The sequence below is a fragment of the Vanellus vanellus genome (genome assembly GCF_965231255.1).
Source record: "Vanellus vanellus genome assembly, chromosome: Z".
Lineage (NCBI taxonomy): Eukaryota > Metazoa > Chordata > Aves > Charadriiformes > Charadriidae > Vanellus > Vanellus vanellus.
The window spans coordinates 487,203-512,500 of record NC_138908.1 but is presented as its reverse complement, the minus strand read 5'-3'; the positions used below and the strand labels follow the sequence as shown (position 1 = coordinate 512,500).

General features: G+C 52.3%; 1 protein-coding gene across 3 annotated transcripts in view; it reads right to left on the bottom strand.

The window, feature by feature from the left end:
* Positions 1-25,298, bottom strand: part of PAX5 (paired box 5) — a 135,270-nt gene that overhangs the window by 23,925 nt on the left and 86,047 nt on the right. For all 3 annotated transcript variants that reach the window (XM_082497407.1, XM_082497408.1, XM_082497409.1), the window contains one exon: positions 8,622-8,723. In XM_082497407.1, the coding sequence (XP_082353533.1) occupies positions 8,622-8,723 (102 nt within the window). The remainder of the gene's footprint in view (positions 1-8,621; positions 8,724-25,298) is intronic.

The following is a 25,298-nucleotide window of genomic DNA, read 5'->3' as shown; positions in this document are numbered from 1 at the left end:
ACTAGAAGAACAACCACCAGAGAACAGCCACTGCTTTCAGCTCCCGCCAGTGTCTCCCTGTGTGCACCCCACACACTGCAAAGATGGGAGCTGGAGGGGTCCCGCAGTTCCCCCTGAGATGCTGGACAGAGCCCCCGCGCTGTCCGCCAGGTGCCTCCAGCCCTCTCCGCCCGGCTCGCAGGAGCAGCCGCGGTGCTGCAGCAGCATCCTGCTGACGCCAACCCCTCGCTGCTTTGCCCTGCGCAGCATCCTCCACCACGGCACCCCGTGAGCTCCGCAGCTGCAGCCAAGCCAGAACCCCCGGGAAGGGCTTCAGAAGAAATGACCCCACACCCTGGCGTCCACCCCTCTGCGCTGGACACCCCCAGCAGTGACGCTTTTTGCCGCGAACAGCGGCTTAACTTGAAAATCACTATCTGAACAGAGCACTCCCCCATCCCACGGGCAGCATCGCTCGGCTGCTGGAGCCCCAAGCCCCGACGCTGTCCCGAGGTGAGGAGGGGGCGGTTTCGGAATCAAGATCTGGCTGGAAACGGTCATCCCCCCCCGCCCCATGGCCCCCGGCATCGCCGTGCGCCACTGCCGGCTGACGCAACTGATTGATTTGACTGAAGGTAGCCAAACTGTCACTCAGGAGGTGCCCCCTTGGTACCTCTTCTGGCTGGATCTACTTGAGGGTGGGATTGCCTGAGCTGCTCCTGTCAGGGATTTCAAAGGGAACAAGCGGCTGAGTGCGGATCTGACAGCTCGGCCACCGAATTAGGGCTATTTGCATGCTAATTTCCACTGTGCTTAACTCACTGGCAGACCTAGAGCGAGAAGCAGCCTCTGCATGTTTGGAACAATGCTTGACTGATCTAGCTGCGTTAACGAGCAAATTATGGTAATTTTGTTATTACAAATGCATAGAAATTTCCAAAGAGTGGAGCAATACAATATGTTTTCTCTCCTCCTCCTCACTCCTAAATACAGACCCTTTTGTTTATACACACTTCGCCTTGCTTACTTATGTTTAGATATGCACAGCGTCTCGGCGCGACGGGAGGAGGCAGAAATTACAGCAGGGGCAGAGGGAGCCCGCCGCGCAGACGGGACCAGCTCCACCGCGCGTGGGACACTTGGGACTGCATCCTCAGCTGGCACTGAGCCACAGAGAGCCGCAGCGGTCGCGGGTTGGGACTAATTGACCCCAGTTGAGGACCAGGTCTGTAAGAGGAAGGCGGGTTTGGGAAGAGCAGATCCAGAAGCTGTCGGCTTCCCAGTGCTTCACCTTCGTGCCCTCTCCAGCATAATTTCTAAATCAATTTAATGAAATAATATCTGACAACATCATATTGAAAACAATATAAATTTTGTCTATATTCTTCTGCAAGCTGAGGTAATTACATCCCCGAGAGATGAACACCAAAATGTTTCTCCAGGCTTCCAAGATCCTGGCAGCCCCTCATTCAAAATGTACAGGAGCCATGGATAAATGCATACTTAACTGCTTTGTTATTAATTAAGGGAATCATTTGTCAGTTGATTTGCAATCTGGTATTGCCCCAAGATATTTGTGACGGCACATCACTTGCTCCATCATACGTGATGAAACTTCTCTGGGATTTGTCTTCCAGGATTACAGGAGAGTGGGGAGGCACCTTTGTGGAGCAGCCCTAGACTGGGGGAAAAACAGTGAATTCGCTTAACCAGAAAAGACCAAATGTGGACACTTCTGTCCTTTGGCAGCAGGTCTTCTGCCTCTGGCGGTGGAAGCTGTGGGTGCTTCTGTGCATGACTGAGGGGTGAAGGTGTTTCTGGGGTGCTCTGGGTGATGGTTTGGTTTGAGTTACATGAGCTGCAAAAAGTGGTGGTACTGGCACAAAAAAACCCCAACAACATAAGCGCCCATAATGCAAGCAGAGATACACAACCCGGCTGTAACAGCAGTGTGGAGCAGACAGTAAATGGACTCAGGAGTCACCTCCAGGCTCCGAGGAGGCAACCTGCAAACATTCCCCTTCACCAAAGAAATGTTAAAGTTTATTCCTCATTTGCTTTAGGTCTTCCTAGGATAAAGAGCCCGATTTTCCTTTCACAGGCCACAACACTGTCACTGCCCAGGTAACCCAGTTCTTCCAGCCTTATGCTGTACCTCAGAGGAGGACTCGAACCAGGCTCTGCCACCGATGCCCTCTGTCATCCCAGGCACTGTAATTCACTTTTTCTGCGCCCGTTTTTATGCCAGCTCACTTTTGAATATTTACAGCTGCATGTCAGATCACAAAACGCTATCGCAAAACTCTGGCGAAGGCAACACCAGCACAAATAACACAGACTCATGAGAATAACGATGAATAAAGCCTTCAGTGTGCTGGGGTGGGGACACCAAACCCCACTAATCCCTACAGGCTTTCTTCCAGAGCCCCCACATCCCAACGGCGGTGTCCCGACCCCAGCGCGTTCCCGCTGCCTGCACCCCCTGCAGCAGGCTGGGTGCCCGCGGGCAGAGGGATGGCACCATCCCTCGCAGCTCCACTGGAGGAAACCCCCTGCAGGGAGAGGTCACGCAATCTCACTTCACTGCCGTGTTAGTATCTGCTCACCACAAGGAAGAAACACGTCTGAAAACCACGCGCCTTGTTTCCCAACACCATCTCCTTCTGCTTTGCACGTTAGAACGAGTGTCTTCTCCTGGATAAAAGATTGTTAATGACACCATTGCTATTTTTTATGCTTTTCTTTTCAAAGTCCAGTTTTGAATGTCACTGTTTTCAGGTCGGGTAATTGCACATAGACTCCATATAAAGGAAATTCATTTGTTCAGGGTCACCGCATGGTTTTTCATTAAAAACAAATTACCAGTGTTCAGAAAGGACATCTGGGTTTCGAGAGTCCCATTAATGACTATATTTTCAGCATCACTATTCCGGACAGTCTACCCTTTCCTGTCACCCGGTGCACAGGGTCCACCAGGAGAGGAGGAGGCGGGGTGAATGACCGTCCCTGGGGAGAAGTGGTGTCAGGGTGGGGGGTTCCTCCTTGGAGATGAGGAGAGGGGAAGAGGGGGGAGAGAGAACCCAGTGGGCGGCAAGGGCTGCTGTCCCAGCGCTTCTGACACAAGCACTGGAGTAAGTATCACAGTGAACCATCATGGCTACTTGAGCATAACCTTTTTCAGCTCAGCCGTGGCACCACAAAGCTGATGGTGAGGACAAGCACGTGCTGAGGCTGGACACAGGCACGCTTCACCCAAGCCCCTGCCTGGCCCTTGCTGTCCCGGCTGTGGAAACCGCCGTCAGGCCCCTGCCTGGCCTGGCAGGGACCCGAATGGGACACAGCTCCTGGGATGGTGGTCCTCACAGCAGGTATGCCAGCTGCAGGAACGGCATCCCTCCTCCTGTCTGCCCCCCTCTCTCCTTGCCGATGGCCACCGTCTTCCCTAAACATGGGAGGACAGAGACCTTCAGACACATCCCACGAGCAGTCCCATGGACACCAGTACTGATTTGTGGAGAACGACCTGGCCCGATGCTGGAAACAAGCTGGTGGTGGATGGAGCAACAGAGGACCAAGAGAAGACCCCAGTCAAGCAGCGCTGATCGCTGTCACCACGCCAGTCCCGGTCACTGCGCCAGCCACAGCCAGCAGTGCACCAGAGCCCAGGCAGGAGGAGGAGCAGTGCTGGAGAGCAGATCCAGACTCCCATAGGTGAGGGAAATACGGCAACCATGTGCTATCTGTGGCCAGCAGACCATCACTCTAGCAGCTGTGCTCCCTTTCAAACACTTCACCTCGAAAAAGGCTCTGGGTCACCCACACAGGTCACGGAGTAAAATCCCCGCGAACACTGCATTTCCCAGCGATGTGCTCCCAACTAGCTGCTGCCACACTCCTAAATCTGCAAACGCGAGGTAGAAAAGGGAGCAAAGAGAGCAGAAGTCACAAGCAGAAGACAGCACCACCTCCATCAGAAAAGCCAAACAGTCCCGGGACTGCCTCTTGGGAAAGGCGTACGTGAGGCCGGGTGGCACTAAGGTCTGGATGGGATGGAGAAGATGCAGTTTCCTCCTGCCCACTTTCCCCAGGAGACAGAGGGAAAGCTGCTGGGAAAACACTACGCCGTGCTCCTAAAGTGACAGCACATTAGGGGCACAATCACAGTGTGAACAAATAATAGCAATAATACCAAATTATTGGAGATAATCTCTGCCTATAGCATCTCATTAACCTTTGGGTTCCTGTGCCCTGAGGTGGTGCTGAGACCACGAATCTAGTAGGAATCAATACTGGATGAAACCTCTAAGTAGGTAACGAGAACATACGCAGAGATACACTGGACTCAATAGACATTTACAAGGGATATAAACTCTCACGGTCCAAGGCATACACCACTAGACAATGAGGATTGAAGAGAAGTATCCACTTTGGGCAAGCTGCTTATTGACTCCACCTCTGCTCACAGTACCAGGCAGAAGCATATGAATTCCTGATTCCACAGAGTATCTTCAGCGGTGCTGTAACCAAAACATTGAGTCCCAGGGTGATGGGGCATTTCAGGATGGAAGGGACTTCAGGAGGTCTCTAGACACTGCTCACAGCAGGGTCAGCAACGAGGCCAAACCAGGATGCTCAGAGCATCATCCAGCCTGGCCTTGAAACCCCTCAAGAACAGAGACTGCACAGCCTCCCTGAGTGACCTCTTCCACTGCTGCACCCTCCTCATGAGGGAAAAGTTTTTCCTCGTACCCAGTTTGCATCTTTCTTGTTTCAACTTATGCCCATTGCCTCTTTATGCTGGGGCCCCAAAACTGCACTATTCCCATTGCGAATCCCTGAGTGTCAGGAGAGGTGCAACATCCCTTCCCTCCATCTGCTGGCCAGCACGCTTCTACCCCCGGAGCGCATCCCCCGAGACCCTCCAGCAGCCAGCCAGTCCACAGCCTGTTTGTTGCAAAGTGCTCCCTTCCCTGGTGTGGGATTTTATGTTTGCCCTGGTTGGATTTAACATTCCTCTCCCTGCCTGCCCCCGTGCCTCCATGTCACAGGCCTACCCTGGACCACACCGACGGCGCTCCTCGGTTTGGCATTGTCTGAAAACCTGATAGGGTGTGCTCGTTACCATTTGTGGACAAAGACGATAACCAGGAGACCCCTGGCTGTACCCTGCAGTGCCACGCGTGCTGCCACCACCCAGCTGGAGCGTGGCGTTAACCCAACAGCGGTGGCTTCACTACCCAGCAATTGTCCCATCTGTCTGTCCGCCCGTCCACACCACAGCATTTCACTGTGCCTTGTGCCGTCGGAGCACTGTGGTCTGCTGGAGCCGCAGTGCCTCTTGGAGGGCCCCTCTCCCATCACCTCAATGGGGTGACAGCCACCATAAAGCAGGAGAAGCATGATGGGCCCAGCTACCACAAAGCAGGAGAAGCATGATGGGCCCATCACCCGCAGAGGGACCACGTTCACGGGAGCCTCAAGCGATGCCAGATCTCAGTTCATAAAGCTCTGGACTGAAACCGAAGCCATGTTTTTGTTTGTTTTGTTCCTTTAGAGAAAAGTATTTGATTAATTCATTCTCTGGGCCACAGCAGATGTCCATGAGCCACATAAAAAAGGGAATTCCCCAATGACACGCAAGTCCCTGCTTTTGCAGGGAGGAAAGAGAGGAGAGCTGGAACAGGTTTTTGTGCTGGACACAGAGACGCCATGGGGACAGGTCCCTGTGGGAGAGGCAGGGAAGGACCCAGGACCAGCAGGGGAAGAAGCATCTCCTGCTCAGATGAACATGAGAACCTGGAGGAGAGATAAGAATGGAGCAAGCAGCTGAACCCACACAGCTCCCATTTCCAGCTTCCAGCTTAGGAATGCCAGGGAGCCGGAGGTCCCCCTGCCCCACTGGCGCGACACGGGTCCCGGCAGACACGGGACCAACTCCGGCAGCGTGGCAAGGGACAAGTTTACTGGCAGCAGTACAAGCAATGTCAGCAGCAACAAGCCTGCAACAAAACACCGCCTATGTCTCATCATGTATACATTTCTCCTGTGTCTCTAAGCACTTAACTCACACAATTACTTAATTACAAGCAGAAATTCATGGCTAGTGATTAAAAATCTTATCAAGGAAGCACATTTCTAACAGAGGCTCCAAAAACTATGCTGAGACAGCAGCGGGTCGTGAAAAGAATCCCTGAGACCTGGTATGACTAACATGCTCCGTCACAGCAAGTCAGCCACCTCAGAAGAAGCCGGGATGTGCCAACAGCACCAGACCAGACCCATCACCCGGTTCTGGGTCAGGCCCTGGGGGACTGTGGTGTCTCCCCAGCAAGGCTCTGAAACTGGTCCTGCAAAGGACAGGAGTCAAAGAAGGACTGAGAAGGTATTTTGGATGCTAGTTAGCAAATTCTTACTTAAATGAGAAGGAGAACCGACAGGAATTGTAGCTGACCTTCACACTAGCTGGAGCAGAAGGTTGTTATTAAAGGAACCAGTGAGAGGAACAGTGCAGTTATTCAATATAATAGGTCACACAAGCCTATGTGTAGTTAAAAATAAAATCTATTACCCCGGAAAATCAGCTCAGATCACTGAACCCTCCCTGCACCTCCTCTGGCTGAGCGACGCCAAGCCCCACATCCTGCAGTTTTGCCATCTCACCCTGTCAGCTCCTCCCAAACAGCCAGTAATGCCTGACATATTGATTCCCCAGCACCCCAAAAAAGACGGGAGAGCAAGTGTTCCCCTTGGAACCGGGGCTCACAGTCATGTTTTCAGAGAAAGGTGCTCTGAAAGAAGGTGGTAGACTCCCACAAGATTTCTGAAAGTCTCTAAATTGCTGCATTCACCAGGAATGATGTATCCAACACACACCAGGCTTTCAGATGTCCACCCTCAGCAGGAGGATGCCCCTGGAGTGAAGAGGGGCTCAGGGCATCAGTAAAGAGCCGGCCGTGGAGGGACCGGGCAGGAGAGGACGGGACCGGTGGGGCAGGACCTCTGCCCCCCCCAGCACAGACATCACCAACCGAGCCTGCTGCTTCCCACGCTTTAAGGCGTGATTACAGCTTGTGGTCGAGCTAAAGAGTTGATACAAGTTCAAATCTTCACCTGATGTGAGCAGTCGGCTGCGCCATCACAAGAAATGAACTGATAACAGTGTCCGTATGTGTGTGTATCCATGAGAACTGGTGTGAAACAAGGACCAAAGCTCACACTTTTCAAACAAGACTTGCTCTCAGGTGTTGACTTTTTACCCGCGCTCCTCACAAACCACACCTGGTACTCTCACAGCAGCTCTTTCAGAGATTACATTTTATGCGTAAAAAATTGGTTTCCATGCAACCTATGGCCTAACTTCCGTAGCCAGTTTCAAACTCTAATACGCACATAAAATGGCTGATTTTTTCTTAACTCCTTAAGACATCTGGTAGAACGCAATTTTCAGGACATAATCAAAGCTGCTAACAAAGACTATCTCCAAAAACATTCGGATATCAAATCACTGTCACCAACTCCCACTCTCCTATTACAAGTATTTTTTTCTAAATCACCACCTCCCAGAGCCATGTGATTAGACATGAAATCCCACTTTGGAGGTTTTTCCTCAGTAACTTCCTGACCCTGCTGACTCCAAAGAGCTGGCTCAAATGACCCTGCAGGCTTGAAAAGCAATAGGGGAAAGAAAGAGAATCTCCAAGTTATCACCACTTTTCAAATCATATGGTACTTAGGGGGCAGATTCATGACTTTTAACATATGTATTTGGGCCTCAGAACGCTGCTTTCCCTTGTAGCCTGCAGTGTCTGCCACATGCAGATCAACGGCAGCAGAGCCTGGGGACAAACCTCAGCAGTTCTTCCAAGCTGAAATAAGCGCACTGATTTCCAGCATTAATCCCACCTCCGGTGCTCGGGCAGGAGCGAGCCAGGCTCGCTACTCCCACCGCCGCACATACACCACTGCTTGCTGCCAGCACCCCCATATCGCCGTCCTGCCAAGCGCCACACATAGATCCACAGCCAGCAGTGACGGAGGGTGGCACCAATGACATTCCGTGCCTGTAGACCCTGCTCTGCCCGCCCCGGGCGCATGCGCACCTTCCCCTCCCATTAGCCACACAAGCAAGGGCTGGCCACCGGCCGGTTCATGCCACATGCCATTTCTCACTGCGAGGGCCCAAAAGGGGAAGGAAATTACAGAAATACAGCGTTCTGAAGACATCTGTGTTCCTCAGGGTCAGCTGGATGAGCACAGCTTTGCTGAGGTCAGGGCATGTCCAGCGACCTCTGGGACACAGCACAGAGGGGATGCAGCATGTTCGGGGAAAACAGGCAGGTTAGAGCAAAGCCTCTGTCAAGCTGGAACAGCCCAGCATGGTCCAAAACAGAGCGACCCCCAGGATCCACAGACAGGAGTCAGAGGGCTCTTTCTGCCCCCCCAGTGCAAACGGTCCATGCTGGGAAACCGCTCTCCCACTGCCCAGGACCGGTCTCACCTCCCCTTCCCCTCCAGCGCCACTGCCTCTGCCTCGCGCTCGCCTTGGCACAGAGCATCCACGGAGCACCATGCTTTCCCCCTGAAATGCTGTCTTTTTCCTTTCTTGTGTTTGTTTTTTTTTCCCTCCTCATTTGAAGACTCACCAGGCACCATTCCTGTCAGCGCCGGAGCGGAGTAGCTGCCCTGTCCGGCAGGCGGGACGTGCGGAGGGTATCCTGGGAGGGTTGTGCTTGCCAGCTCGCGACCTGAGGAATCAAACCAACAAATCACCACGTGAGCATCGCGACGAGCGGACACGGTTTTTACATCTCCCCGAGCGCCCCGAACACAGCCATGCATTTGTCATCGCTGCTCTGCGAGGACCAGCGTGGGATTTCCAGCCGGGCAGGGAGGGCAGGCACAGCTCTGCTTTCGCTATAAGCTGCCACAAAGCTCCGGCGAAGTGAGAGATGGGAAAGGGAAGAGCAGAGCTCTGCAGGGAGAGGAAAGCACCCGCCTGAACTCCGGCTGCTTGCCTCTATTCCCAAGTCCCTCCAAAGCTTCAGATTTGTAAAGTCAGAAACAGTGAATTGTGAAATAACACTCATCTTAATGACATTTTCCCAGAAAACCCTTCAGAAAATCACAGCGCGCAGGCTGACAGTTTGCAGGGAGCTAAATACAAAGCCAGACATTGTTTTTATCTCTTATTAAAGCCAGTTAAACAAAAAGAACAAACACAAGACATTGAGATGTGGAGACAGTTTAAAATATAGTTTGCCGTGGTGCCAAAAGGCAGCTCAGATTCGCAGACATGGCCTGATGTACCACTCTCAGACTGCAGAAACAAGTTTGTTTTTTTATCCAAATACCCACAGGTCTTCCATGGAAATAACCCCGCAGAAAGCCGGCAGTGGGGTGTGTGTCCCCTCCCTCTGCCCCTGCAGCAGGGGTCTGGTGTCCCACCTGTCCATCCCCAGTGCCTCCGGGACACCTCACTACAGGGAGCGAAGGCGGGATGTGCAGAGAGTGCAGCTCACACAGTGCTGCGGGCGAGATGTCCCGGACCTGCCCAGACACTGCCTCCCACATGGCGATGGACGCCATCCCCGCAGGCTGTCGTATACAGCAGGAATTCAGGGAAATTGCTATCTGCTGTGGCCTCAGGAGACAGGGATGCTCCCATGACCCCAGCGGGGAGGATCCACCCCTCTCCACAGAGGGAACCCTGGAGCCCACCTGTGGTCTCCTGGAACTCCCACAGCACCCTCAGGCAGATCGCTTATCTGAGGACAAGTCACCTTCAAAGAGTGTGCAGGGGCATGGCAGCGTCCACTCTGGGACACCACGGCCAGGTCTGCGGCTGGACGTGGCGCTGCTGTCCTGTCCCGTTGAGTATCACGGGCTGCTCAGGCCACTGCTCTGCTGAGGGGACCTGCCCCATCCCCCGCCCCATCCCTCCGCCCTCCTGCCAAGCGGCTCCTCAGAGGTGGGCAGGAGCGAGGGGACCCCCGCAGCCCCCCTGGCCGACCCGCCGGCAGCAACACAGCGCAGGCATCAAGCTCTGAACGGCTGAGCACACACCTCAGGTAAGAGAAAGGGACCACGCGCTCCACGTGCTCTGGAATGGCTCCAGAGTGGGAGACTCCCCCACCTCTCTGGGCAGCTGTGCCAGTGCTCTGCCGCCCGCACAGGAGAGAAGGTCCTCCTCATAGAATCATAGAATGGTTTAGGTTGGAAAGGACCTTGAAGATCATCAAGTTCCAACCCCCCTGCCACAGGCAGGGACACCTCCCACTAGACCAGGTTGCCCAAGGCCACGTCCAGCCTGGCCTTGAACACCTCCAGGGATGGGGCCTCAACCACCTCTCTGGGCAACCTGTTCCAGTGCCTTACCACCTTCAAAGTGAAAAACTTCTTCCTAATGTTCAATCTAAACCTGCCCTCTTCCTGCTTAAAGCCATTCCCCCTCATCCTATCGCTACATGCCCCAGTAAAAAGTCCTTCCCCAGCTCTCCTCTAGGCCCCCTTTAGGGACTGGAAGGCCGCAATAAGATCTCCCTGGAGCCTTCTCTTCTCCAGGCTGAACAGCCCCAACTCTTTCAGCCTCTCCTCATAGGAGAGGTGCTCCAGCCCTTGGATCATCCTTGTGGCTCTCCTCTGGACATGCTCCAGCAGGTCCATGTCCTTCTTATGTTGGGGACTCCAGAGCTGGCTGCAGTACTCCAGGTGGGGTCTCACAACAGTGGAGTAGAGGGGCAGAATCACCTCCTTTGACCTGCTGGCCACACTTCTGATGCAGCCCAGGATACAGTTGGCCGTCTTGGCTGCGATCACACACTGCTGGCTCACGTTGAGTTTCTCGTCAGTCAGCGCCCCCAGGTCCTTCTCCTCAGGGCTGCTCTCCAGCCATTCCCCACCCAGCCTGCATTTGTTCTTGGGATTTCCCCAACCCAGATGTAAGACCTTGTGCTTGGCCTTGTTGAACTGCATGAGGTTGGCTTGGGCCCACCTCTCCAGCCTGTCCAGGTCCCTCTGGATGGCATCCCTCCCCTCCAGCATGTCTACCTCGCCACACAGCTTGGTATCATCGGCAAATGTGCTGAGGGTGCACTCAACCCCACTGTCCATGTCACTGACAAAGATGTTGAACAGTACAGGTCCCAGTACCGACCCCTGAGGAATGCCACTCGTCACTGCTCTCCACTTGAACATCGAGCCGTTGACTGCAACTCTTTGAGTGCGACCGTCCAGCCAGTTCTTTATCCACCGAGTGGTCCATTTGTCAAATCCATGTCTCTCCAATTTAGAGACCAGGATATCGTGTGGGACAGTGTCAAATGCTTTGTACAAACCATGATGACATCAGTTGGTCTTCCCTTGTCCACTGCCACTGTAACCCCTTCATAGAATGCCACCAAATTTGTCAGGCATGACTTGCCCTTGGTGAAGCCATGCTGGCTGTCACCAATTACCTCCTTGTTTTCTACGTGCCTCAGCAGAGTTTCCAAGAGGACCTGCTCCATGATCTTGCCAGGCACAGAGGTGCGACTGACTGGCCTGTAGTTCCCCGGGTCTTCCCTGTTTCCCTTTTTGAAAATACAGGTTATGTTTCCCCTTTTCCAGTGTTCCAGTTTTCATGTTAAGATGGAACTTCTTTTGGTCAAGTTTATGCCCGTTACCTCTTGTTCCAGATCCTCCTCCAACCCCTGCAGGGCAGGGACCGCTGGGGCTACCGCCTTCTGAGAGATGCTTTTGGCCCAAACCAGCCCATCAGCTGCCAAAACTCCCCAAGAGCGCAGGCTCCTTTGCCACAACATGGCATGTCAGATCACCAGAAAAAGTTAGCAGACTTTGTTGATTTTAGCACCACTGATCAGGAGGAATGCAGAGATCCTTGGACTCAAACTATTTTACATAGGCATTTGATTTTATCATGGGGATTTTTTTCAAGCCTCCAGAGCTTAGAGAGGTTGAAACTAAACATTTTCCCATGAGCCAAAACCATTTCTTAACTTTTTTGGTTGGCAGAGATTTTGAGCCCCGATTTCATTTCAAGCTGATCTAAAAATAAAATTTTTAAATCTTTCTTTTTTTGTTGCCATCAGAGAAATGAGACCTCATCTGATAAGATGAGAGACAGGAATGCGAACTACTGCGAATTGCTGCTCACCACCCCTGGGTCACGGCCACGAAGCCCGCTTCCCCCACTGCCCCCTGCAGACGAAGGGGTCCATGCCGAAACCCTCCAGCAGTGCCTGGCACCCGGCATCACTGCAGCGATCTCTCAGCACATGCCCCACTTTCCTCGGCGCTCTGCATCCACAAATCGGGATGCGTGCTGTTCCTCTCAGGCCCTTCCTACAGAATATTTATGGTGCATCCACATCCTGAAAGAATTTAAGATTCAAAACAATTGATTAATTTGCTCTCCAGTTCTAGGTAGAAGGCAGGTCCCTCACGGAAGGGCATCATGAATTCTAATTATTCAATGCAGGCAGAAAATGGCTCTTTTAGATTAAATGTTCTCCCCTCGTCACTGCCCCGCTTCCTGCTCTCCCACACAAAATTAAACTCTGATTCTGTCATCTCTATGGCCTGGGGAAGGCAAAAGTATCTGCGATCTACTTAAATTTGGTCACAGAAGAGAACTTCGCCCCCAGCGCTGGCAGCCCTTGACTAAGGGCTGTCCCTAACAGAAAAAGCATCTCACAGCCTGACCTCCACATGGGTACTGCCACCCAGGAGCCCTCCGTCCACCCATGAAGGACCACCACAGCTCTTCCCTTCCTTGGCTGCGTGGTGCCACTGGAGAATGGCCCAATGCCTCATCTCCCAGGTCTGGGGGGGATTTCCCCTTCCCCACCTGTCCCACACCGACCACTCCCCACACCTCACTTTACAATAGCTATTTAAAATAATAAAAAAAAAAGCATTGCCCTACATTTTATCTCATTATGTTGAAATATTACAACATTTTTCACTTTCTCCAAAGCCACCATCACACTCACCACGGTGAGGATCATTGTCAAGGGCACTGAGGAACAGAGTCACCACTGCAGACACCAGGGAAAGCAGCGTCTCAGCTCCTCCATATATCACAACATCACTCATGGTCTGTTCTACAGGTCTGGCCTGGTTTCCATCACATCCCACTTTCAAATCAAAAGTTCTGGCTTCTGCTGACAAATGTTTATGGCAAGGTGGCTGCAGCCAGGCCTTGGGCAGGGGCTGGGAGGTGGCAAATGGGGGCTGGTGAAGAACAAGGGCACAGCTGCAAGTGCTGCAACCCCACCTCATTCTCTTGATGGCATCTGATGTGCCTCCCCCCTCCACCCCCCCCAAAAAAAGGAGTGGAGCATCTCTATCTTCCATGAGATCTTTCCCCACTATCGGCAAGTTTCAATTGCATTGGAACAATTTATTTCAGAATTCACATTAATAACCCTGGCACAAAGAGAGGACAAGAAGCAGCCTCCACCCCAGCATGTTCCCACCCTACATGAGCAAAGCAGCCAAGAGGAAATGAACATCTGCAGCTTAGCAGTGGGCCACAGAGACATAGAGACCAATATCCTTCAAGACACACTTACTCCTAAGTAATTTTCATTTGGGCTTTTTTAAGGGTATTGTAGATGCCTAAAGTTGGAGACGGGGCACAGGTGGCTGTTGGCTGAGCTGCCTCCCCCTCTGCCTTGCTGGGCTGGCGTTGTGCAGGACAGAGCAGCTCAGCTGCCAGCTCCAGCCTACAGAGAAGCATGACCAGAGCAGAGCCTAGCAGGATTTCCCAAGAACAACTTCTGCCAACACTGTGAGGCCACCACCTAAATGTGCAGGTACTGAAATACTTTGCTAAGTCTTGCCAGGAGTGGTCTCCCCATGGAGAGGCCGGCAGCCCCAGCAGCACTGGTACCTTCAGTGGTAGCTGCTGGTCTGCAGCTGGCACGCATCCGTGATGGAGGGAGCACATGGCAGCTCTCATGCCCCTTCTCGTGCTCCTCTGGAGGACCTTGCCTTCTCATGCCCCCCACTGCCTCCTCCCAGCCACCTTGCTGACCTCCTCCACATCACTGGAGAGCATCTCCAAGGGGTCCACCAGCAAGGCAGCTTGGATCCATCGCTCAGCCAGCAGTCAAAAGAGAAATGTCTTAGGGGAGGGAATCTAGACAACCTGTGCAAGGTGGGGTTGCATTCACAATGCGCACAATACACCCTGCTTGTGTTACTGAAGCCAGAATAGGTCCATGTTCTTTGAGTGGGATGTGGTGAGTCCTTTACAGGACGGGAAGCATGTTCTTTCCCCCATCACAGACAGGTCCCAATAAAGCTCTGTCTCCTCCATAGGTGACCTTGCCCCAGATGCTTCCCAACACACCAGAGGAGTGATGCTGCATCCCTTCACCTTCAGCAGCACCTGGGATACCCAAGGCCCAGGCTGCCAAGGCCAGCACGTCAGGATTTGGAGCCTTCAGCTGGAGTCAACATATTCTGGAGACTCAGGAGAGCATCCAGCGGCCAGGTGTGATGCTGAGGAGCTGGGCTGCCACCACATGAGCGTGGCATGCCGCTGCTGCCATATGGTCTTGCAACACCCTGTTTCCAGGGGACTGGATTAGGGGACTGGAACATCCTTCTTACGAGGAAAGGGTAAGGGAATTGGGTCTTTTTAGTCTGGAGGAGAGAAGACTGAGGGAGGATCTTATCAACGCTTATAAATACTCACAGGGAGGGTGCCGGGGGATGGGAACAGTCTGTCTTCAGTGGTGCCCAGTGACAGGACAAGAGGGAACGGGCACAAACTTGAACATAGGAAGTTCCATCTCAACATGAGGAGGGACTTCTTTCCTGTGAGCGTGGCAGAGCACTGGCACAGCTGCCCAGAGAGGTGGGGGAGTCTCCCACTCTGGAGCCATTCCAAACCCACCTGAACGTGTTCCTGTGCAACTGCTGGAGGTGCCCCTGCTCTGGCAGGGGGTGGACTGGGTGAGCCCCAGAGGTCCCTTCTGACCCTGACCAGTCTGGGATTCTGGGATTCTACAAGCCAGAGAGCAAAGTGCCACCATCCACCAGGACTGCAACTAAGACAGAGACGGATTTGAAGTAGGTTGATGGAGACAGGATAAAAACAGTAGTGAGACCAGATGTGGTGCTTGGATCAAAAATGTGAGTATGGAATTATCTGTGCTCCACAACCCTTGCCACAGTATCACACAGACACAGGCAAATAACCTCTCTTTGAAAAGCAAACATGCAGAGCAGAAAAGACTTGAGCTCAAGATGACTGGAGAAGCCTCCATCCTAGAGATGCAGGCGAGGGACTCATTTTCAGTTTTAAGTAGTGCTACTGACAAGCTGCTGTCCCTCTCCAAGTCTCAGCCTCTCCACCTCTCCACCAGAGAAAGAAGTTCCCCACTTCTTCAGTGAGCTGCTGTGGGTCTGAGGGATTGAAAGTGCTGCAGTACGCTGAACACGACAACATTTCCAACACTTTTCCCACCCAGGTGTGCTACACACAAGGACAGACTGTCCAAGCAGCCCCTCAGAAGGGCAGGCAGCAATGCGTGGTGACGGCGTGGACCCGTGCAGGAGAGGATGGCACAGGCGCAGATGCGGGGATGGGCACCACACTTCCCCCTGGGGGCTCTCCACCAGCCACGCCGTGGGGTCAGGGCTCCCCAAGGGGTCTGAGCAGCTGAAGTGCTTTGTCTGCACCCCCGTTCCTCCACGGGTGCTGACACCCTGAAGGGTTGGCCAACCCAGTTCTCCTGCTCCCAGAAAAGCGCTCAGTCTGGCAGGGACTGGGGACTGCGCGGCTGTGCCATGCAGGCAGCCAGGGCACAGGGAGCACTGGGGCGCTGAGGGGAGCGGAGCAAACCCCTCTGTCACAGATGCTCCTGTGCATACATGGCCATCTCAAGCTCGCTACAGGGACAGAGTCACACCATTTCCAGCTTTAAGCATATCCCTGACAGAATCCATCCTGCATCACTCGAAAACCCCAAAATATGATGATGCTGAGTAACAATATCAGTTGGCACTGTGGGACTGGAGGGTGCAGCCATGTGTCAAAGCACTTGGCTCTGCGCACAGAAGATACGTGGTAAACGTCCATCCCTCCATTCACCAGGAGCCAGCAGCATGCTCGTGCTGAAAGCAAATTATGATTTCTCAAAAAAAGTGCAAATAAGTAATTTTCTTCCATGAAAGAAATTATTCTGCAGCCAGTGGCAGGAGAGGTCAGCAACACTCCTCTGAGCAGATGTGGTGAGCAGCGCTCGTGCATCAGCAAACATCCCTGCTTCAGGACGCGCTGCCCGAGGCTGGATGGGGCAAAGAGCAGCAAAGTGCTCTCCTGTCTCCAAACCGCAGTGAAAAAAAAAAAAAGAGGGAGCAGTTTAGAAAAATTCCTCAATTCATCTACCTTTTTAAAAAAAAAATCAAAAGGCGGCAAAGAGTATTTCCAAGTGTGTCTTTGTATACTACCGTGTGTAAATGTGAATCCAATTAACTTCAAATTTAACTACTAATGAAATTATCTCATTTTGCGATCAGCTCAGCTCTCATCCATGGCAGTAATTAACCACTGGGGGTTGTCACTCCCAGACACATGACACGAGGACTTCCCCAAGCTCAGGTGCTTCAAACCCTTGCAGAATTCATTACCCTGACAGTGTGAAAACCCTTCACTTTCAATACCACAGGGCACTAACATGTTTTTTTCCCCTTTATCTAACTGATTGCCAGTAACAGTATGAAAGAAATGAACCCACTGGAGAGGTAATTAATTACTGCAAAGGATACATTAGAAAATGCAGGGTGTTCAGGTGGTGGTGGTGGGGCTTACAGAGCACCTTTGCCGCTGCCCCAGAACCATGCTCCGCAATAGCCTGGACAGTGGTCTTGCCCTCCAAGCTGTGCTCGAGCATGCTGCACCAAGGGACTCCAAGCCTTCGCCCACCGCCCTGTGCTTACTGCCGGCATAAAATTGCCATCAGCTTGGGAGCGTGGTCAATGATTAGGTGGTGCATTGGGTTAACGGGGTAATCCCACCTCTCTGGAGACAACGCTTGGACACCAACAGGTCGGCAGTGCTGGGAAAACCAGCCGGTGCCGGTGCAGGCACATCCCCATGCATGTTCACTCTCACCGCAGGCGCCACCACAAGGCAAAACAGCCACCCAAGGCAGCGCGTGCCCACATCACGCACAGCACCAGGGTGCTCCACCAGCACAGACCAGCATCTCCCCGGCGTCCATTTCACACGTCTGCACCCTCTCCACCCCTGCCCAATGCAGGTCCCCCCCAGACCTGTCCACCTGCACAGAGCAGAGACACCTCCCCCCGGCTCCATGCAGAGGCTGCTGCCTCACCTCACTCCTCGTGTCCTTCCAGAAAACAATGTTAAAAAAAGCAGGTTTATGCTAAGCTAAGTGGAGATGAAGAGATGACACCACACGAGCTCACTGTGACCTGTACCAAGGTCTGGTTCCTGGCCCTGGCATGTGGCACCGGCTTTGTCAAGTGCCCGCAAACGTCAGCAGCAGAGGAAGCCACCGGCACTGGTGCTGCTCGGCCGCCAGGACCCTTGGGGACTGTCCTGCTACCCCCAGCATGCATCGCTCTTTCTATCAATGGGCTTTGGCAGCCCTCCCACCACGCCAAGCACTGGCCACCCCAGCAGTGAGGGAGCAGTGCCTCACGGCTGGGGATGCATCTGCGTAATACTGGAGAAAATGAAAATAAGTGGTGGGCAGAGATGGTGTTTTGGGAGCTGCTTCAGCTCTGGAAGCAAACCCAAATTTCCAGCCTATTTCAGTCAAACTTGTTACCAGAACTGACTTTTATTTTGAAAAATCCAGCTCCCGCTAAGAACAGCTCTTCCTTAGCCCAGTGAAGGTTTTGATAATGCTAACCCTGTTGTTTCAATCATTATGCTAAAGAAAACATTTTGGCCAAATGCACAATCCTGTTAGCAGGAAAAGCACCTGACAAGCCCCATCACCAGCTCCTGCTCTCCCTGGGGCCTGGGGACACGTCTGTCACACCCATGGTCTGCCCAGGGCAGTGAAGCACCCCAAACCAGAGACCAGCATGTCTTGGGAAAATTATCATAGAAACATAAAATCGTCTAGGTTGGAAGGGACCTTTAAGATCATCAAGTCCAACCATCAACCTAACACTGCCAAACCCACCACTGAACCGTGTCCCTCAGCACCAGGTTTGCCCGTCTTTTAAATACCTCCAGGGATGGCGACTCCACCACTTCCCTGGGCAGCCTGTGCCGGTGCGTGACAACTCTTTCGGGCAAGAAAATTTTTGTAATATTCATCCTAAACCTCCCCTGGTGTAACTGGAGGCCATTTCCTCTTGTCCTATCGCCTGTTCCTTGGGAGAAGAGTGCGACCCCCCTCATTACACCCTCCTTTCAGGGAGCTGTAGAGAGCGAGAAGGTCTCCCCTTGGCCTCCTTTCCTCCAGGTTGAACACCCCCAGGTCCCTCAGCCACCTCTCATGAGACTTGTGCTCCAGACCCCTCACCAGCTTTGCTGCCCTTCTCTGGACTCGCTGCAGCACCTCTTGTCTGTCTTGTCGTAAGGGGCCGAAACCGAACACAGAATTTGAGGTGGGGCCTCACCAGTGCCCAGCGCAGGGGCACGATCAATGCCCCAGTCCTGCTGGCCACACCATTCCTGATACAGGCCAGGATGCCGTTGGCCTTCTTGGCCACTGGGGCACACTGCTGGCTCGCATTCAGCCGGCACTCGACCAACACCCCCAGGGCCTTCTCCGCCGGGCAGCTCTCCCGCCACTCCGCCCCAAGCCCACAGCGCTGCGTGGGGTTGGTGTGACCCAAGCGCAGGACCCGGCCCTTGGCCTTGTTGAACCGCACACCTCTGCCCTCCGCCCATCGATGCAGCCTGTCCAGACCCCTCTGTAGAGCCTTCGTACCCTCCCGCAGAACAACGCTCCTGCCCAACTCGGTGTCGTCTGCGAACTTACTGAGGGTGCGCTCGATGCCCTCGTCTGGGTCCTTGATAAAGATATTAAACACAACCGGCCCCGGCACCGAGCCCTGGGGGACACCACTTGTGACCGGCCCCCAAATGGAGTTAACTCCAGTCACCAGCACTCTTTGGGGCCGACAATGCAGCCAGTTCTTCACTCAGCCAAGCGTATGCCCATCCAAGCCACGAGCAGCCAGTTTCTCCAGGAGAATGGAGAAACGGTGGGAAAGGCTTTACTATAGTAAAAAGTCTGGGTAGACAACATCCACTGCCTTTCCCTCATCCACTAAGTGAGTCACCTTGTGACAGAAGGAGATCAGGTTGGTCAAGTAGGATCTGCCTTTCAGGAACCCGTGCTGACTGGGCCTGATCGCCTGCTTGTCCTGCATGTGCTGCATGATGGCACTCAAGATGATCTGATCTATAACCTTCCCCAGCACCGAGGTCACACTGACAGGCCTGTAGTTCCCCGGGTCCTTCTTCTGGCCCTCCTTGTGGATGAATGTCACATTTGCTAACCTTCAGCCAACTGGGACCTCCCTGTTAGCCAGGACTGCTCAGAAATGATGGAGAGTGGCTTGGTGAGCACCTTTGCCAGCTTCCTCAGTACTCTTGGGTGAATCCCATCTGGCCCCATAGACTTGTGTATGTCTAGGTGCTGAAGCAGGTCACACACTATTTTCCTGTGGATTAGAGGGCTTCATTCTGCTCCCTGTCCATGTCTACTAGCACAGGGGGCTGGGTACTCAGGGAACAACTGGTCTTACTGTTAAAGACTGAGGCAAAGAAGGCATTAAGTACCTCAGCCTTTTCCTCATGCTTTGTCACTATGTTTCTGCCCTCATTGACTAAAGGACAGAGATTATCCTTAGATCTCCTTTTATTGTCGTCAAAGTATTTATAGAAACACTTTTTTGTTGTCCTTAACAGCAGTAGCCAGATTAAGTTCTAGTTGGGTTTAGCCCTTCTAATTTTCTCCCTGCATAGCCTCACTACATCTTTGTAGTTCTCATGAGTGGCCTGCCCCTCCTTCCGAAGGCCATAAATTCTCCTTTTTTCCCTGAGTTGCTTTTATCACATACAAAACACTGCTCTGCGCGTGGCACAACAGCAGCGCGGCACCTCCATCGTCACCACCTCAGTCCAGAGCTGCTGCGCACATGTCCCCGCTTTAGGTCCAGCCTGAACACTTCTCAGACTTCGCATCCCATTGATGCCCACGGGATCGCGTCTCGCCCCGTTACACCAGGAAAGGAGACACTGCTGGCACAGGACCCCGACACACCGAAACGCCGCTGTTAATGAATAACTTCCCTCCTGCGCTCATCTAGCTCTATTTGTGGATATCAAAGCTAGTGCGGCATGCTTACCGCGATGAGTTACCTCTCCTGCACCTAATTAGAGGCAGATAAAACAGTGGTAACACACAGATCACCTGTAATGATTTTGCTGACTCGATTATTCTTCTGACAATTAGCTCTGGCTGCCAAAGCCTCACAGGAATGTCAAAGTCTACTTCCTACAAAGCAGGTAATGTCACAGGTGTGACCATGAAATCAATAATGAGGCATAGCTCTTGCAGAGGGCATCCAGGTCAGATGGAACAGCCCTTAAATTAAACATTGATAAGCAGAACACAATTATCCATCATGTTTAAGTGCCTGCGTGAAATTAGCAGCCCGGGAATGGGAGCAGTGGGGGAAAGATTAGTGGCAGAGGTATTGAAATGCACAGTGTCCACCGTGACTGGGGCTGCAAGGGCTTGTGACAGCGGCACCGTAATCTGCTATCAAAGCCATAAAATTCAGATTAAGCACACTGCGCTCAAACAGGGGTTGCTGATGTGGGCCTATTTTTCTCCTCACCTGCAAGGCAGCAGCAAATGTTTGAAGGAGTCCAGAGCTGCCCTTTGTAGCAGGTGTCTTTCCTACTCTTCCCCTTGACACAAGTACGCTTTTAAAAAAGAGGCAGAGCAGGGGAAAAAAAAAAAAGAAAAAAGGAAGGAAGAACAGCACTTTCTGGTAGAGCAAAAACGCAGTGGAGAAGTACAGACCAATACTCCAGTCTGTTTCCTCTGCAATTTCTAAGCAAGAGTCCTGGAGCTGCAGAGCGCTCCGCCCTCGGCCGCGTCTCTTCTGGACAATCTCTTTTTGCTGCTGCTGCATAAAACTCCTGTCCCTTCTTCCTCACAGCCATGGAGCTGTTGCACCCTACGAGCAAGCCAACAGTCCAGCTTTTCACATATTTTTTTAGGGTTGCTAGTACAAGAAGGCTTTGTCTGCAGACTTGAGCTGAGCTGCACCCTGTCAGCCACCTTGATTATTCAAAGCCTACCTGGGCCTCTGTCCCCTCCCGTAACACATGCAAAGTTAGAATTCCCCAGGTTGATCCCGCATTTAACGCACACACACATGAAGTGTGAGAGGGGACATCTGTAGGGAGACTAGGGAAACATACCCTGGGTGGACAACGGCTCTGCAAGAACCCATCCCTACCCCAATTCTTGTGTGGCCAACAAGTAGCCATGTACTAAAACGTGTCGGCACAATTTAACCTCTCCATGGCTCCCGGTAAGTGAAACCGTCACACCTCACAAGCTCTCCCTTCATCCAGCTCGGGGCATGCGCTCTGCACGCACGGGGACAGCAGGCACACCAGCGGTCCAGGCACAGCGAGGCACAGCATGGTCAAGGTCTCAGGTACCCAGTTGTGTGCACAGAGGGACATGGGGAGGATGTGGGGAAGCATGGCAGAGAGACCTGGAGAGGGTCCCACCACACTCCAGGTACACAACACCACCAGCTCCAGAGAGGACAACTCTCCACCATCAGTGCTTCATCAATCAAGAGGGCACTGAAAGGAACAGAGGGCAGATGGAGGCGAGCACGAGAAGGACAAGACCTTGTGGGAGGACACACAGTGGTCCAGAGGTATTTTATCAATACATCCATTAAATGCCTTCTGAAGGGTCTTTCCCCTCCTACACCCTACAAAGCAGAGGAGCAGCAGGGCAGAAGCAGCAGAGGGGCTTCCTGCTGCAGCCACAGCAGCACCGCACAGGAGTGGGTCCTCCGGGGGAGGCTGCAGTGTGCCCTGTGCAGCTGGCAGGTCCCACACGTGGTTCCTGCATGCTCAAAACCTGTGAAAACCACTGTTCCTGAGGACCACAGTCACCCCCAAAGGAGGGTACAAACCGTCAGCCACTGGCAAACCCCGTCCACAGCCAGGGTTGCCCCGCTGCCAGCACCGATGCACCCAGTGTTTGCTCAAGCATGGTGATGCACAGGAAAAACATGCTCTGACACAGCATCAGTGCAGAAAAACAGGGTTCAGCAGCTCTGGGCAAGCACATGGCTTCCGTAGGTCGCCAAGGCATGATCTCCAGGTTGAAGGGACTGCCACCTGCGTGGTGGGACCGCTGCAGGAGCCGAGTGCTGCCCAAAGCGGCGTCCTGACTGGGGTGTCTCGCCCTTCCCCACCACCGATGGTGTCGTGGCCCCTTGCTGAAAGTCAATGTGGGCTTTAGCCAGTGCTTCCAGCTCTCTTGATTCAGCATCAGCAACATTGGCTTATTAAATAAAATTAGGGGAAGAAAAAAGAAGGGGAAAGCAAAGCAAGTGCAGCCAGGCAGAGGAGCCGTCTCAGGACTGGGGTGCACCAGGCAGGCGCTGGGGCATTCTCCAGCACACAGTGAGGAGGACACGGCAGACCGTGGCCATCAGGTTTGCCTTTATGCCAGAGCCAGCTCTTAATGAAAGCTTTTCATTAAGAGACAGAAACGTCCCACAAAACCCGAACTGTGGAAAGCTGGAGTTTATGCAAGCAGAAAGGCTGTTCATTTGGGCGTTTTAACTCCAAAAGCTTCTGGGAAAAGCTTTGAAGGTGTTAGAACAGATCATTTTCCTTCAAAAAACAAAACAAAACTCATTTTCAAGTTTGGAATGACTTTGCTATGTAAAATGTGAGCTACTGAGAATAGATACAGAATGTGGTCCAAATGAAAACAAGAGGTGCACACTGCTCTGGGCTGTTTTTACCTTGTTTTACTACTTTCAGCAGTTAAACATTCCTCAGATTTGGGTTGGGTTTTTTTACTAGGAAACAGACCCGAAAAAAGTCAAAACATTGAATATTTTCAGAGGAGGAAAACCTCTTCCTGCCAGTCTTAGTTTTGAGTCTCAGCATACGCCGGCAGCCACAGGGTCTGCAGGGCTCTGCCACAGCCAAGGGAGGCTGGACCACACGGCTGCTCAGCCCAAGTCCTCCTGAGGACCTCAAAAAGGGCTACAAGGACCCAACAGCCTGAGTTTGGCTAAGGCCCTGCTGGCCCCTGGTCTGGGGCTTGCCCAGAGTGGGGCAGAAGCATCTCCCTGGACCCCTGGCTCCAGGAGCAGGGGAAGGCAGGTGGTCCTGGTCCCAACAGGATGGGGTCTGCTGATGGGCAAAATGCCATCTCAAAAACGAGACCAGCACATACTGAACACTGAAATTCCTGGAGATATACAAGTTTCGGGTCTGGTTACACCTTCTCTTCAGACAGAGATGAAGTGTAAAAGTGAGAACTGGCACCCCCCACCCCCCATCACAGCAAGGAGGGGACAGAGACTTTGCTGAAAACAGCCTGAAATGGGCACGTTTCCCTATTTGCATTTCCACGCCTTGTAATGCAAGAGGGAAGAGGCAAAATTGCAGAAATTAGAGTGTGGGCACTGATGAAGCAGCGTGAGGGACGCCAAGCCAGCTTCCGCCAGACCAGGGAAGGGCAGCCTGGAAGGACGGACGTGCTGAGGTGAAGACGGGACAGAGACGGCACAGACGTCTGCCTTCCTGGGACTCCTTCCACTGCTGCCAATTATACCGATCTGCAGTTTTCACTGTTTCAAAAGGGATTCGCCGCACATCAAGTGCTCTGCTCGGCAATCTGCGTTAGCTTGGAAATGACATCAAGTGCTGCCTTCAAAGGCAAAAAACCCCATGTGTCTACTTATCTGAGAGACCAGTTAGCCTCCTCCTGTCAAATAGACATGTTAAAAGGGGAGAGAAAAGAAATCTCACATAAAAATAATGGGCATACCACCATGGCAGATCTTAGCCTAGGAAATACTATTTTTCGGACAAGTGCAGTTCATTGTGCAGTGTATTTCACAAGCAGTAATGAAATTAAACTTTACTTTAAAACAGAAATAATAAAAACGACTTCAAATAGTTCAGAACTTAAATAAATGCACCAGAAACCAAACTAAAACCAAAAGTCAAAAAAAGACCCCAGTAATCCCAAAACAAAACACCTCTTCCTGTTGGAAAAATGCAGAAAGTGTGAGTCTGGCTGTTTTTCTGCTGCTGTGTAACATGCCTCTGCATTTCATATCCCCTCACATCTCAGGTCTGAACAGCCCTTACACACCTCACAACCACTTCCAAATTAAAGATGGAGTTTTTTCATTCCATTATTTCTAAAATGTACTCCAGCCAGCACGCTACATGCAATGAATGAAGAAACTAGGAGAATTAAACCACGCAATGAAACAGCTTTCTGACGAATAAAGCTATGGAAATTTTAGGCTCCATTTACTTCTCAATCTAATTTTGCCCTCCAATGCACATTATGTCTGAAATGGGATCTCATGTGGTTTGATCAGTGCTCTTAACGCATGCAGAAGCAACATATTCCCTTTATTGTTGTTTCCTTTCTGCTGCACAGCAATACTTCTAATAAAAGCAGCACAGCAGGCTCTGTGAGACTCTCTCCACAGTAATCACCATGCTGCCGGAAAGCTGCAAGATGACCAAGAGGATCGGCAGCCTGGAAAGTTTGTGGTCCGATGGAATCCCTGTCCTTGCACACACAGAGCTAGCTGCTCAGTGCGCTGCAAAAATCACGAGATTGACAGAGTTATCACAAGATGTTTAAATAAAATATTTTTTCCTATTGTTTCTTTTCCAGTGTCTGAATTTTTGGATACACCCAGAAGCTACTTTTCAGCCTCTCTTTGCAAGCAAGAGGACTGGAAAGCTCATTTGTGAAGATTTACAAACTCCTCTCGCTGCAACAGGACCCCAAACACTGGAGCGACAAGACAAAAACCGCTGTGAGCTATGGGATGAAAACAACAGCATTGGCAGCATTTTACCGTGGAGCCATGGGTGCTCCTGAAAGCTGCTCATGGAAGTGCATGGAGAGAGGCCTCTAACTTCTCCCTCCTCAAGTTAAAATCCAGAACCTCTTCAACCCCATGCTGCAGCCTCACGCCTGTTTGGCAAATATTTAGCAGTTAATAAAAGGTACATCTCAAAGCCAGGCCTGAGGAGGGTGGGTGGCCCACACATCCCTGTTCTC